At 43.5% G+C, this 15669-nt stretch overlaps 1 protein-coding gene across 1 annotated transcript; it reads left to right on the top strand.

The window, feature by feature from the left end:
- The first annotated feature begins 480 nt into the window (after positions 1 to 480).
- LOC109481052 (glutamate receptor ionotropic, kainate 3-like) lies at positions 481 to 9582 on the top strand. The gene is made up of 8 exons (XM_019783526.1): positions 481 to 567; positions 1687 to 1939; positions 2741 to 2852; positions 3261 to 3392; positions 5671 to 5769; positions 7502 to 7665; positions 8409 to 8625; positions 9145 to 9582. Exons 2-8 carry the CDS (start codon positions 1692 to 1694, stop codon positions 9580 to 9582), a joined length of 1410 nt encoding a protein of 469 aa, XP_019639085.1. The 5' UTR covers positions 481 to 567; positions 1687 to 1691.
- Positions 9583 to 15669: the final 6087 nt, after the last annotated feature.

Raw genomic sequence — 15669 nt, 5'->3', positions numbered from 1 at the left:
GTGTTTTTTGTGTTTGTGTGTGTTTGTGAGTGTGTGTGTGTGTTTGTGTGTTTGAGTTTGTGTGTTTGTGTGTGTGTGTGTGTGTGTGTGAGTGTGTGTGTTTTTTGTGTTTGTGTGTGTTTGTGAGTGTGTGTGTGAGTTTGTGTGTTTGAGTTTGTGTGTTTGTGTGTGTGTGTGTGTGTGTGTGTGTGTGTGCGCGTGCGTGTGTGTGTGTTTGTGTGTGTGGTGTGTGTGTGTGTGTGTGTGTGTGTTGTGTTGTTGTGTGTGTTGTGTGTGTGTGTGTGTTGTGTGTGTGTGTGTGTGTGTGTGTGTGTGTGTGTGTGTGTGTGTGTGTGTGTGTGTGTGTGTAAAATTGCACAGGGTCAACTCTACGACAGATCACTCAATATTATCACAGCCTTGCATTATTCAAATCTAGTGTCCATGATTTGTAATGTCTGATCTTTCACTGACTTTCTGCATTTTTTCTCACATAGCGTGACTTCGCGCTGACACTAGCTCCCCTCCGTAAGAAGTTCCTGACACAAGTGGACATCACACGGCCCATCGCTACTCTGGGATACACAGGTAACTGTGACACAGTACTGTAATAGCATGAAATGCATCGATACAGGATAGGCCAGGTAGGTAAAGGTAGTCCCAGGGATTTTTAAGGCCCTTACGGCAGTGGGCTGTTCATCCACTGTGTCTAAGGCACGGTGTTGGAAGGTGGAGCCCATCTCTCTCCTTCTACCGCCTTTGAACTCCCAAACCAACTTCATGCTATACCTATGTGGAGTGAGAAGTCTTGTACCTTGTCCAATGACTCAATGTCGTACCCGCGACCTAGCACAGCGAGTCTGTCGGCCATTCCACACCAAAAATGGATATTGAGGATAGTGTTGGAATAGTAATAAAAAACTTCTATTGATTCACACAATTGTACTTTCGCCATTCTCCTTCCTACGCATGACTAGAATAAACATTCTGCTGTGAGTTGTGAACTAATGAAATAAGATTTACCTTCACTGAAGGAACACAGCTGTGCTGTCTTCCCACGGATATCACGAGACTAGCCTTAATTGAATCTACCCAGTAACACGAGGCTTGGAAAACTCTCAAGTATGAAAGGTCGAAACTCGCTGCCCCCGCGAGCTTGAAACAATCTCCATGCGCACTACTGGCGTAACTATTGGGCCGAGCGATTAGGGTATGAAATCAAAGCTGCTTCTTGTTTCTTGACATTTTGAGCCATGATGTTATATTACATCGCTACGAGGCTAAAGGGTCAAGGACACTAGGGCTGTACCAATTACAAAGTTTGAGAGGGGGGATTAGAGATATTTCGATTTGCCGTATATATCTTTACCTTGTAATAATAATAGTACTGGTTAAATCATAATTCATGATAATTCATGGCTATTTCCCTTTGTATGTATTTTCATTCCTTTTTTTATTCAACAGTTATGTTTTTTCTCCGAAGCTATACACTAGCACTTTCTTTACTAAATTTCTAAACTGTTGTACAAGATGGCTTTATTGGTATTCGCAGTGTATAACACTGAATTAAAACCGAATTTACAACAATCACAATTTGATAACAACATTTACAATCATGGTAAAAGTACAAATTCACAAATATAAAAAATTCTATATATTTTTCCACATGTAAAATATCAAATATGATATTTTGTCTCCTGTTCCTAGTGACCATGCGCAGACAGGCCCCTCCCGCCATCACTCTCCTGTCTCCACTGCGCAACTACACCTGGGCCTACATCCTGGTCGTCTACGCATGCGTGTGCATGCTGTCACACTTCATAGACAAGCTGGACCCGTACGAGTGGGGCATGCGCAGTAAGGATGAGGTGGAGACGAGAGATGACTCCTTCAGTCCGATTGGTAGCTTCTGGCTGGGAATGACGTCATTCTGCAGACAGGGTGTGGAGAAATCCCCAAGGTTTGTACAAAATAGATCAAGCTAATGAATCATTTTCTCTGAAATGTCATATGTTTCAGATAGCATCCGCTATCAATCATTAGAACTGAGCTGCTAAGCTGAGGACTTGGTAATAGCATAGAATAACGACTGAATCTAATCTGAGCCTAAAGCGAGAGATTACAGGATAGCGATATTTTGCGATCGTGCTTGTCTATAAAGTACTACATAGCTAATCAAAAAGAGCGCGCAAAGTTCTACTATTGTGGAGGAATTTGGTGCAGAATACCCCCCGATTTCACGTTTTATTGCAATTGCGTTATCTGTGTTTGAAAAGAAAAACTTTGAAGTTTTGAAAATGTCTTAAACTTCGTTACTTCGTAAACTTCTGTCTAAACTTGTTGCTAACTGTGCAATTAAGTGCTTTGGACGTCTTGAGAAACATGAGACAGGAGACTTCGTCTCATTAAGGTTGAGACTTGACGCCTTGGGGCATCTTAAAGTCGTATCTGCGGCTCATCCAGACAAGAATATTAAGCTCCAGGAATCCTTTAATGTGATAATGGGTTTATTGGAAATAAGTTTTACCCGAGGGCTAATTGTGAGTAACAAGACACGGTTTAATGAAAAACAATGGCGAAGTGTGGACTACTTCTACACCAAAATTTGTTGGGTTTGGCTATTTTTCTGGTAGCAGTGGAGGACGAATGGCTTATCTTTTTTTCTGTAATTGATCAAAGCCAGTTCTCTATAAGATATTAAAAGGGGATATTTTGCGCAACAGAAATATTTTGTCATATCTAACATGGTGTTTTTTCACAGGTCCATCGGTGGAAGGATCATCACAGGAAGTTGGTGGTTCTTCGCTCTGGTCATCTTTGCCTACTACGTGTCTACCTTCTCAGCTATCCTCAGCAAGGACGATACCATTAAGGTAGGGGTGACATGTTAACGATGCACCCATCGTTGTCAATCCAAAGGGGTGGTGCACGCATGCTGGCGGGGTCGACAATATCTATTTTCCACACACAGCTTGATGATTTTTACAATACACATTTGAACTGCTCACCAATTTACCAGTAGTGCCTTTGAGCCGATTGTATTTTCTTCCTATCTGGGATTCCTCTTTGAAATGCTGTTCCTTATCTACATCTTCTGTCATTGCATGAGATTTCGTTACTTCCGGGACGGAAATATTGTTTTGGGTGGTGACAGTTTGTGGTGGAGTTTGTATGCATCTTGTCATTGTGCAGCGATGATTGGAAGTGAGTGTATTCCCGTTGAAACGGTGGAAATCTACTACGATTAAATACTATAACGCGTGGTTTGGTTTGTTTTTTAGGTGAACTCGGTGTCCGACCTGGCCTTCCAGAACAAGATCGCGTACGGGCTGAACAGGAATATCACCCCGCTGCTCAACTTCTTCAAGAACACCGAGACGGAGCCGTACGCAACCATGTGGCGATACATGAAGGTAGGTTGCCTAGAGCTTGGTTAAAAAAAAACTCGGGTAAGGCCTAGGGGAAAATGTTGTGTTTCCTGTTTTAGTAAAAAAAAGTAGGGTCGGTAGGTAGGGGTTCTCTTTTCTTTAAGTTTTTACTTGTCTAGTAGTGATCTTATGTATGTTTTCAACGTCAATGTTGGAAAACTGATTGTACAACGTTTGATCACTCAGGTGTCAGATCATGGAACTAGAAAAGGTCGATCAGCTCGAAAAATTCATGTTCCTTGCAGGGGCTCATAAAAAAAGTCTAGGGTCGGCAGTTTTTTCTAGGGGCGGTCGGGAAACAGGAAATACAACATTCCTAGGCATCACCCACATTGTATGATGAACCTTCTTTTTTTTTCGCGACGACCTTATCGTACGTCGTAGATTTGAGAAGAAAAAAATGCACCAATTTCTTCTCAAACCTACGTACATCACGATCGTAGGAGCATCGTAGCCTCCACCAGGCCTTCCTTTGGGGATGCGGATCGTAGAGCTCGGGAAAAAAGAAGAACTGGCGAGGAGAGTCAGACTGTGGGAAGGTTGATTTCCTCCTCCAAATTGCGCGGGGAAATGAACTCTACGGTGGAGAAACTCCCCTGGTCAATTTGGCTCCGTATTTGGCTAAATTTCACTGTTTTTGAAGCTGCGTTGTTAGTCCGGTGGAGACTACATACACCGTACGATGTGAGTGAACGGGGCTTTCGTGACCTTATGAACTGTAACACATTTAGAGGAAACATCACACGATACCATCTGAAGGCTATAACCCTGCAACTTCATCAGCACACTCATCAAGCACCAGCCGATAAGCCCAGGATTACTATGGACGGGACGTCGTCGCCACGCCGTCAACTGTTAACGATTCCGGCTAACCCTCGGCAAAACGTTGATAACCTAATCCTATTTACTACCCGAAAAGACATTTGAAAAGCGCAGGAAAAGGAGTAAGCATCGAGTTCCTCCAGACGGTAATAGGGTCGACACCTGCTGGCTGTCGATTGGCGCCAAAGTTGGTCTAATCCCGGGTTTGGCGTGTTTTGTTATTAGCCTGGGCGGAACCTTGGTTAGTTTTACGTCTGTGCCGATAGCAGTGACTATCACAACGGACGTAAAAAATAACGTAAGTGGCAGATAGGGTACACTGGTCTGACTGTAGGGCCGGGAGGGCAGCCCTACTGGAGCCGTGTCAGTACAGCTAACATCGCCCTAGAGCCGGAGGATATGTCACAGTCTGAGGAAGGTTTCCTATTGCCTTCACTGTGTATTCAACCTAGCCGTTTCACATAATTTTTTTTAAAGAAGGGTTTGTCATTTTTGTCTACTATACTAACAGTCCAAATCATGTTGGATTTTTGCATTTGAAAAATTCAAATACAATCGTGCTCATCATTTAAACACATGGTATAATATGCATTAAGAAACTCTTCTGAAGGTCATCAAATATAGATTAATTTCCAAAGACATAAACTCTCAGTGCACCTATGACGTCATATGCCACAGGTAATACTTTCCAAGCCGCGCAGTTACATAATAAGGAGAGGTTAACCCGGCTTAGAACCAACCTTTAAAGTAAAGTCTCTCCCCGAGGCCCTACAGCTGTGCTTAATCCTGTTAATTTACAGGGTACATGTAGCAAGTGACATGGCTAATCCCGTGTTTTTAGGTACTGATAGAGTTTACAGTGGCTTAAGGCAAAGACAGCTTTGCGTTTTAGAAGTTCTGTCCTGTTGAATAGGCATCGGTGGTGCAGTGAGCTGTGTACGTATGTGGTCTACACAGGGCATGGGATTTCCATTCCTAAGGGAGAAATATAAGTTGTAAAGACTTAACGTTGAACATTTCCAGCGTGTTCTTTACACACTGGAAGATCTTAAGAAAGAGAATTTTCCCCCAGCTTTGGCTAGAGCTACCATGTCATTACAATGCCAAGTTAGACCGACCTACAATGTTCTCAAAATGGTCGAAAAGTTCTTCATCTTCATAGGAAGGACTTAGACTGATACACACGACTTACTAAGCTAGAAGTTTTTAGACGGTATTCACCATCTTTCTACAGCTACTGACGAGGGCAGTCACCTTTGCGACGTAATAATGTGATAGGTCCATTCAAGAGCAACATACAACGTCTTTCATATTCTTTGTTCGATAAAAAGGAAAGATTCAGTTGCTAATTTGCGATAGGAATAACCTTTATCTAGACATTGTCTTTAAACACTGAATGTGTGTGTGTGTATTAAGCCATGATGTTACATTCCTGTTGCAGAAGAACCAGCGGAACCTAGTGGACAGTAACGCTGTGGGGATGAGGAAGGTGATGGGGGATCATCAGTGCGGCGACGGCGGGAAGTTCGCCGGCACCCACGTGAGTCAGTCCGCCGTAGTCTCTCTGTTGTCCATCCAATTTCACACCTATTAACCACCTCAACACAACAAAAACGTCGGAACGTCACAGTCTAGCGGCTAGCGTGCCTATTGTGCTGGATGAGTGCCTTTACGTGCGCAAAATGCGGCTTTCACGCACCTTTAAGCATCACGTCTCCGGGGAAGGAGGTCAATTTTTACAAAGCATCGGGTCTATTCTTCATTACTTTACCGCAATTTAGTTTGCCCAAGAGATAACCCGTTTTAGTTTGTCCCTTTAATTGAATTAGCGGGGCCGGGGTCTCGGTGAACTGCTACAAATAGATCAGGGGCAGGGCCGCCTGGGGTAGACATTCCGGCGATAATAGACAGAACTCCTTTCAATTTTCTGGGCATTAGCCAAAGCGGGAGCAATTTTCCGCCTAAAAGCATCGTAGTGTATCTCTCGTAGCCAACACTCCTCCCTTCTGTACAGGCTGCCAATCGACTGGTGCTAGTTCTTCACGCTACTTCCAGTCGCCAAGATGTTTCGTCTCGATATACTCCCTGTTTGCAACACTCCGTTTGATCTGAGTGTTCTCTCTGTTGTAGCCGAGGTACTGGCATAGCGTTGAAGGGAAGAATCAAGGCATGAACACGGGGCTGGAACTATATAGAGAGAGCAATATTGATCGTCTTCCACTCTGTTTTGATTATTAATGATTCTTCCATGAATATTATCCTAATTAAGATCATTACTCTTTATCTCTGTATTGAGATATTTGACATCCCGTTTGCATTGTATTGCAATGTATTGTGTTGTATTATGCAGCACCGTACCTAGATCCATGACTCTGGCAGTATGCCGCAATTGTGATGTATTGTGAAGTCTACCAGGCCGTCTGTTGTCTGTATGTGGAAGGTATAATGATGACAAATAGAAGTGACTCTCTGCTGACTCTGTGCACATTAATCGTTCTTACAGTTTTCCTATGGCGGTTATGTCTTGCAGACTACACTTTCCTGTTGTTGCTATTTTCTAGGAAAGATTTTGCCTTACAGATCTCTGTCGTTCTTCTCGGAAAGCTATACCTAACAGATACTCGTACCTACACCTGTTGTTGTTTCCTGTTGTTTTGTTAGGAAAGTCGTGTCGAAAAAGAAAATAACAGATACCAGTTGTTGTTACCTAGGAAAGCCATACCTTACAGATACTTGATGTTTTTTCGGGAAATCTATGTATGGAATTATGTACATTTACTTTACGTTTTACCTAACAAGATCTCTCCTGTTGTTTTCTAGTAAAGCCATACCTTATAGAGACCTGACGTTTTTTTTTTCAGGAAAGCTACACCTAAGTTTTACCTAACAAGATCTTTCCTGTTGTTTTCTAGTAAAGCCATACCTTATAGATACCTGATGTTTTTTCAGGAAAGCTATACCTGACGTTTTACCTTACAAGATCCCTCCTGATATTTTCTAGTAAAGCCATACCTTATAGGTACCTGTTTTTTCAGGAAAGCTATAGTTGACGTTTTACCTAACAAGATCTTTCCTGTTGTTTTCTAGTAAAACCATACCTTATAGATAACTGATGTTGTTTTCAGGAAAGCTATACCTCATGTTTTACCTAACAAGATCTCTCCACTCCTGTTGTTTTCTAGTAAAGCCATACCTTATAGGTACCTGATGTTTTCTTCAGGAAAGGTATAGTTGATGTTTTACCTAACAAGATCCCTCCCGTTGTTTTCTAGGAAAGCTACGCCTTCATCACATCCTCTCGTGTGGAGTTTGACTATCGAGACAAATACAACTGCTCCCTGCGCACGGTGGGAAACTACTTCTTACCCTACGAGCTGGGCCTGCCCCTCCCGAAAGGTTCCGTGTTCAAGGACATCTTCGATAAAATAATCATCGAGTAAGTCTTCAACAAAGTACTCGTTCGGACAAGTAAATAGGCTTATCTGCTGAAACGTTATAACGAGATCTCTGGGGCTTAGACTGGCTTAGTGGTGATTGTAGAAATGTACGAGTTTACGCAGAGGAATTGCTCCTATAAATGTAGATTGTCTTTTGCTTTTTCATGGCTATGTATCCATATATATTGGACAATTTGTACGTTTGACGATACAAAGAAAGCAATCGTACCAGCAAATCTAGTCAGTAAACTACTTTTCTTCATTTCTAGTCCAGAGAAAATAGGCTTTCTCATTGTAAGCAATGTAATAGTCAGTAAATTTTCTTCATCCAACACACTGCTGTATGATGTAAACTAACGTGTTCCAAGTTTTGCACCTATTTTTGTATTTTAAACTTACAAAAGTTTAAACTTAAAAACTTCTACAATGTATCCCAATGTCCAAAATTACAAAGAAAATCCTATTCTTCTTTTAACTTCCCCAAACCCACAAATTTTGAAAAAGGTAGGACTATTACGTCTTCCATGGTTTACAAAAGAGAAGTCAAACCCTTCAGACTTAGTTTTAGACATAGCTATAGATTTAGACAACTACCTTTCATTATGTAGATTTTAAAGTTATTTTATACTCTGTTTCAATGTTCTTTTATGTTTGTAACTTGCAATTAGCCTTCGGAGATAGGTTTGCAATAAACTTCTCTTATCAACAATAAATAAATACCCCCCGATTCCCCCTCCCCCAGTATGCAGAATGACGGCACCCTGCAGCAGCTGCAGATGAAGTGGTTGATGAGCCCGACCCGTCAGTGTCCGGGGGAGGACGCCACGGCCATGCAGGTGCTGGCCCCGGACGGTCTCGCTCCGATGTTCGGGGTGGTGGGGGCCGCTGTTGTTCTCGGCGTCCTGGTGGCCCTGGTCGAACTCATCGTCTACAAGACACAGAGGGCACGTGATCGCAAGGTCAGTCTTACTGTGTTTGTATAATCTCCAAGCAGATTCTAAGGTGGCAAAAGACAGTATCAAATTGGCCAGGCAAATTGCTCCGCTTTCAACGGGTGGTCTATTGGACCGTCTCTGGCCAACGGATACTGCCTGGCCAATTTGATACTGTCTTTTGCCACCATATAATAAGATCTGCTTGGAGATTAGTATTTGGAGTACTTAACGAAATGGCTATAGTTGGGCAGAAGTTATCAACTGGGATTTTCTGACTTAAAAAGAAATAAAGAAACAGATTTTGGATTTAGAGAGTTGAGATTAGATCTTTATTGTGTCTTGATTGTGATTGATGTTTACCACCCCTTAAATACAGCACTATTGTTTTTGTTTAAAATGTTCAAGAACATTGGTAGATTTCAACTTTTGTGAGTTATCTTTCAAAGTATTTGTTTTAGAAACAGCTCGCCTTGTACAGAAAGGAGGACAGATGAGATGAGTAAAAGAGTAAAAGAAGACTAAATCTGATTATCTTCCTTGCAGGAGAAAGATGGCGGCGGTTCAGCCGAGGTAAAGAGAAGTTGCTATGCCAGACTTCTCAGCGCCTGCTGCGGCGGGAAAGGAGACAAGAAGAGCGCGTCCTCCCAGGGAGAAGACAGCGATGACCTGGGGAAGATTCCGGCGCCGCTGCCGCCGCTCAGCATGCCGTTCTCCGGCAGCTCTAAGGAGGAGGAGGAGGAGGCGAACCGCGCGGACGAACTCCTGGCCAGGCTGGCCGCCATGTCTAACGCTGTGGCCGCGCTAGGGCCGACGGGGGATTACCGCTCCGCGCAGAACGGATTTCCCAAGCCGCCCGCTAACCCAGCTCTTAATCAAGGAGTGAAGAGGGACGTCGCGGGAGTCAGCAAGCAGGGCACGTTCCGCGTGAGCACAGAAGATAAGGAAGCGGCCCCGGCTCCCCCCAGCGACTTTAGAGCCTAGCTCGGCAAAGCTGATTACAACTTTAGTACTGTGTAAGCCATTTAGACGGCTCCAGATGAGAATTCAAAAGGTTAAAAGTTATCCAAGCTTAACACTGTCAGCATGTCTTCGCGAACGCCAGTCGTTAAAAAGTCGATACAAAACTTAGAGATGATCAAACAGTGGCGAACGCAAAGGTATTGGCTTCGCCCTGCCATCAATAATAGTTAATGGGAGGTTAATATGATATCAATTGCAAGGTTGCATCTTTATAGGCAACTCCTACGTGAACAATAGATCGATGGTTAAAGTTTGATGGAGCACTGTCCGGGGAAGTGTACTGAAACGAGCTGTCACCGGCTTGATGATGAACTACACGGACTTTCCTTGTTCCCAAATGGAAGGCAATTTCTCAGAGCTACTGTGGAGAATATAGCCGGCCCAGGTCGCCATGTTTTATTCAGCACGCCAGCCGAAAGACTCAATGGTCCCCCCCGAATAGAGCGAATCTCATCACTCATCAAGTAATGATGACATTCACGCCGTACTATCCAATAATCCAAGCGAACGGCAACAACTCGAGCGTGTGAATCGGCGCATCACTTGGAAACAAAATGAAAAATAGGAGGGATTTTGCCGTCAGAGTACCGGCGGTGAGATGGCGGTGTGGCGGTGAGTGACAGGGTGTGGCGGTGACTCAGGGTCACACACTCTACAATCCGCCAACTTGTGCAGCAGATAACTTCTAAGGCTCAAACATCCATCAAAGTGTGCTTATTAGAACAGTATAGTACAGGAATTGACGACGTAAATTTAAAGACATAGCCAAAGCAATGCATTGTTGTGAGCGATGAAAGAAATACAAATATATGTACATGGAGAATAACTTGTGTGACTTCGAATGAGAGTCAGTGTCACTATTACGGCCGTAGCAGCTTTGTTGCCCGATCGGAAGAAATGAAGCATTTCTGAAAGCCACAGATAGATTGAATCCCAATTACACGGCTCTCCTGGCTTAATACTCAAAGCCGTATTTGGGTCGCACCCAAGTACACTTACGCTGGCCGTTTGCCCAATTTCAGACTTCCCCTGTATCGAACTTGCAATTTCTGCAGGCGATTCGGGCGGTAGTTTCCATCAGTTCACGGCGCGCGGATGCTTTTAAGGGAACCTTGTGCAGTCCGCGCACGTGCAGGTTCATGTGTCTTTAACCCTTTAAGCTGCTCTTGAATATAAAACAGGATTAAGCAGGTTTAGGCTGTAATCGCCTGGAAGGTGCCGGATTGCTGACTGACCCCTGCGTTAATCGCGGTAATCGCTAATAACCGTCGCGGCTCGTTAGATGCAGGTTAACCGGATCAATCTTTATCGGGTTAGCACAAACATTCCAACGCGTTTACCGGCCGGGAATTACTTTCTTAACTCTCCATCTATTAAGACGGATTTCTGAATCAAGCTTGCAAAGTTGCCTAATAAAAGATTAGAGACGGCAAGTGAAATACCAATGACTGACATTGCCTAACTAAACATCTAATCATGTAATGCCTTAATTTTTGATAGAAAGTTATGAACGCCTGATATGACAAAGTATAACACTCAAAGTCTCAGCGAAGAAAATCGATATAATGTAAATGTAAGCACTTTTCCCCCGAAACCGACGATTAACCACAGCCTTAGGTCTATCTGTTATCCCCATGCACTGGAATAACTAAAATTAGCTTGATATTTACAGAACACGAACCAATAGTTTAAATTTTCAAATCAGAGTTTTTCCTAGAGATGGTCAGCTGAAGAATCGGTATCCTCTCGTCTGGTAAGAGCGTTTTCATCACGCCATTAGAAGCGACTCAAACAGAATCTGACACCAAGAAGCACCCATGAAAGCCATATGCCATCAGGGAACGTTTTTACGACAGTATGATTGAACACCGTGCCGTTTTACGGCCGCCCCGCTGCCTATTGGCAGTTGAGTGAATCATGGTCGCGCATTGTTCTGCCATTAATGTCGGGTGATGAACAGAGATGATACGCGCTCAGGCTACAAAGGGTGCACATTATGTACAATGACGATGCCTACGGCAATCTTGTCCTGGTCACAGCGGGCAATCCGTAACTGCCTGAGGCACAGGCTTACCGACACGATCAACTCACAACATGCCCTCACCACGGATTTAACTCGGCGGATGCAGCTTGAACCAGGAGGGCTACAGAAGATCCCAGCTGAAGAAAATAATGGCACCACCCAGAGAGTGTTCTACACCCGGGACACGCTGAGATAAGCAGCGGATTCTCCACAGCGTGCGAGCGAGAAATCCTCGCCGAAAAACCGGCAGGAGCCGTAAAGCTAAATGGTCCGTTTATTTGACATGACGAAAGACCGTATGGTTCAAATAATATCACGGTGTGCCGGTAAGGTGCAGGTAGATGTATTGCCTAGGCGAGGGAGCGAGAAAGAGCCAGACTTACATGAGCTCACGCGCACAGTCAGAGGTGATGGTACTTTTTCCTGGTGCGTGCACAGAAAGCCAAGGGGGACGTGTATGTTTGCTCAAAGTAATCAAGATCAATCCCAAGTATGATGCTGTAGGGACTAGAGTTCATGACGTTAAGAATAAGATTTCATTCAGTGCGCTTTTAGTGTGTGTGTATTGATATCATCTGAAAACAGGAATGACATTTTACAAGAACATGGCAGAAAACGGGCTTTGCTGTGAATATTACATATAAGACTAAGCGTTGTAAATCAAAGCATTTTATGACAAGGCCTATGTGCAGACTGGTATTCTACTCTATTCTATTCTACGTGATACAGAATATTGACTTAACTCTCTTCTTTAGACTGGCACCGTAAGGATAAAGTACTATGCTTCTAGAGCTATATAGACCAAGATTGTACTTGACAAAGCACTATTGCTCAAGATTAAATGCTGCTCCGCCATCACCCCTGGTGTTCGTCAAACTTCCTTCACGGTGGAAGCACTTCTAAGTACAAGTACCGTGACGCCAGCAAGACGGGCGGAGGATTTGGCCTAAAGGCGCTCTAATCCCTATCTCCCCATCCACGACTCCCAGTAGATACAGAAAAGTACGAGACCATAAACAAGTCCCTTTATCAGCAGCGGTACGCTGATCCTCTCCCCGCGCACTCAAGCGTTCTGAGTTTTATTATAAATAAGTCACTCAGTAGTGGTCAGGTCGCGCGCCTTCAGGACCAAACGCCGGGGTCCGTATCTGTCCATGCGGCCTGGGCACGGCCGGGGGAGCAAGACATCGTAAACAGCCGCGGGGAAGACAAAGGTCGAGGGACGCGTTAGAAATAAGTGATGCGGAACATTGGTATTGGAAAATCTGAAGGCTGTGGGCTTACTGAAGTTGACTTGACGATGAGCATATGGTAATGGAAAAGCAACCCCGATGTCATTCACGTAGACTCCAAGGGCAGCCTCTCCAGCACGGTATCCAATAAGAACAGGCGATTACCGTATTACTTCCAGTACAATCAAATCAAGTTACTTTTGTAATGGGTAAAATGCTCGCAAGGAGTCTTCCAAGTGAGTTCCTTCCCTGGAAATGAAATCGCTAAGGCAGTCTGAGTCCTGATTTATTTCTCAGAGTCAGATGAAATTCCGAGCACGCATCAAAGAAGCACTTTGGCAAGTTCAAGACATAATGCTGAGCATGCAATTACACCGTCCATCCATTTGGATGTTTGCTTTAGAATGCTATCTTTGGGGCGTATGGATGGAAGCTCTCCTTGGTGCTGAAATTACTGTGATGTTAGCAAGTTTTGAAACTATGTTCAACTTTTGAACATTTCCTTTGCTTCTAAACTCCCTCTTTAAAATCAATGTCAGAAATGATCTTTAAACTAATAATTTTGAAAAGTAACGGTGGCTGATGCTTAACATTATATCTAAAAACGCTATTACTAAGCGTAACTGATGGATGGAAGCTCTCCTTGGTGCTGAAATTACGGTGATGTTTGCAAGTTTTGAAACTATATTCAACTTTTGAACATTTCCTTTGCTCCTAAACTCCCTCTTTAAAATCAATGTCAGAAATGATCCTTAAAGTAATAATTTTGAAAAATAACGGTCGATAATGATGATATCTGTAAACGATAAAACTAAGCCTAACTGACAGGAGTAATCCTCAGAACGACAATATGTCCACACGCGTTTGTTGAACGTCTCTCCCTCCTATCGGGACTTAATCCTACAATACATCACAGTGGCCGCCGGTTTGTTCTACTGTCTGTGTCCTTATGAATTCTTAATGCTCACCTGGCTAGCTTATTACTGATGTGTGCAATGGTTCTGACAGACAGGCGTTATGCGGGCGTCCATCACGAGTTGTTTTATTTTTGTATTCACATTTGATTATTGAGTATTAGGCAAGAAGCACAGTTTCTTATGTGTGACGCCTTCTACTGAAAGACATATAAAACAAGACAAGAGCAAAACACAATGACAAAATACATACATAATTACAAAATGGGTAAAGCAAAATAAATAAGTATAAACAAGACAAGTTGGTGCTCTATCAATTACGAGAATCTACCTGTACAGTACAAAGGTTTAAAGTACATCGAAGACACTACAGTTTTGTGAATGTGAAAGTGATCGACGTCAACCTTCGTAGCAATAAAGAGCAAAAATTTAAAGTACTGTCATTGAGATGCTGTAGCTCTCAGAAACGTCTGAGACTACCTGAAACGTCTGACCGTTTCCAAAATCATATCCAGTTGCTTGAGTATATACTGCTTTTTGGTGCAGCTCTACTATGTTGGAAAGGGATCATGACAACAGTCCATCACGAGTTGCGGCGTGGTGCGCAGGACTGTGGACGGGCCCGACAGGCAGATTCATCAGGCCTGCTCTCGGCGCCGGCATTCATCAGCACCTCGGTAGGAACATATTCATTACCGGGCCTCCCTCCCGAGCGCGAGCCGGCACAACTTCACTCACCAGCTCTCCGGATCCGTGACAGAGCTGCAAATGCCCCTCCTCGGGATCAATGCATGAAGACCTTTATTGTACATTTGATAACCGCCGAGCTAAGCACAGGTCAGATGTTGACGATCATACAAGGAATATAACATGTAGACAGCTGACATACTCTCGTACTTTCGGCTTCCTCTCGCTTCTTGGTATTTGTATAATTGTAGGAGGCTTTAGGGTTAATTAAAATGGTTTATCGAAAGATGCAAGGAATGTTAATTGTTCTTTACTATTCATATATTTAAAGCGAGGAAATGTGCTAATCACAACACTAAATCTATGGTGAAATGTATTTCGTTTTCTGTTTCACCTAAATTACAAAATTGATGGATTCGTTAATCTATCCGAGCTAGATGGATGGCCGAGTTGGCCCTTTCCTTGTTGTGGCAGATTCACCTACATTGTGCGCTCAGTCGGGAATAGAGTGGGCGTGGCACTCCTACCCAAGCCTGCAGTAGATCAATCAAATCAGAAGAAATCGACGATCACAGCGACAGAGAAATAGGACACTGTCACGATCCGCCAGCTTAATGTCTATAATCGGAGGATGCTGCGCTGACAAAGTAAGACGATCAAAAGCTACCTTATAATCAAAGACACCCGCTTCTCTCCAGAACCATTTGTGGTCAATTATCATTTGTATCCCGGGGTATACCGACATGTAAGTGTCTTTAAAACAGGCAAAACGGTGTTATTTGGAACAAATGTTGTCAATCTTGTAGTATCTTCCTGTCATTGTGGGCTTGCAACCCTTAATGTTCTACCACAAAAATATGAGACGCTGCGATGTTCAAACACATCAAAGAGATTTCATAGCGCTACAGTGTCAAGAAAGGCAAGCTCTACACATTCATTTTATGAATGTTCAAAAGTTAGACAATTCAATTTTCACCCTAAGTGTTGGAGCCTGTGTGCTATTTGTCAGTCTACCGGGAAAACACAAGGGTGCCATTTACTGGTACAGCCCGCGCCGATACCGGGAGATTTGTAGGTCTACAGTCATGTGTATCCTCTAATCAAGTGCACAAAAAGGAGAGATAATAGCGGCAATACAGCGCCTTGTCCATTTACCAGGCGTCTCTCGGGTGCTTTTCCCCAGTATCGTTGA

The sequence above is a fragment of the Branchiostoma belcheri genome, unplaced genomic scaffold (assembly GCF_001625305.1).
Source record: "Branchiostoma belcheri isolate BF01 breed outbred unplaced genomic scaffold, Haploidv18h27 scaffold54, whole genome shotgun sequence".
Lineage (NCBI taxonomy): Eukaryota > Metazoa > Chordata > Leptocardii > Amphioxiformes > Branchiostomatidae > Branchiostoma > Branchiostoma belcheri.
This window is presented reverse-complemented; position numbering and strand designations above follow the sequence as displayed.

Bases quoted from the DNA above. Each gene is read 5' to 3' on its own strand.
- LOC109481052 (XM_019783526.1), top strand. From the start codon at position 1,692: ATGCGCAGACAGGCCCCTCCCGCCATCACTCTCCTGTCTCCACTGCGC. The intron at 1,940-2,740 runs GTTTGTACAAAA...GTTTTTTCACAG, and splicing joins GGTGTGGAGAAATCCCCAAG to GTCCATCGGTGGAAGGATCA. The intron at 3,393-5,670 runs GTAGGTTGCCTA...TTCCTGTTGCAG, and splicing joins CCATGTGGCGATACATGAAG to AAGAACCAGCGGAACCTAGT.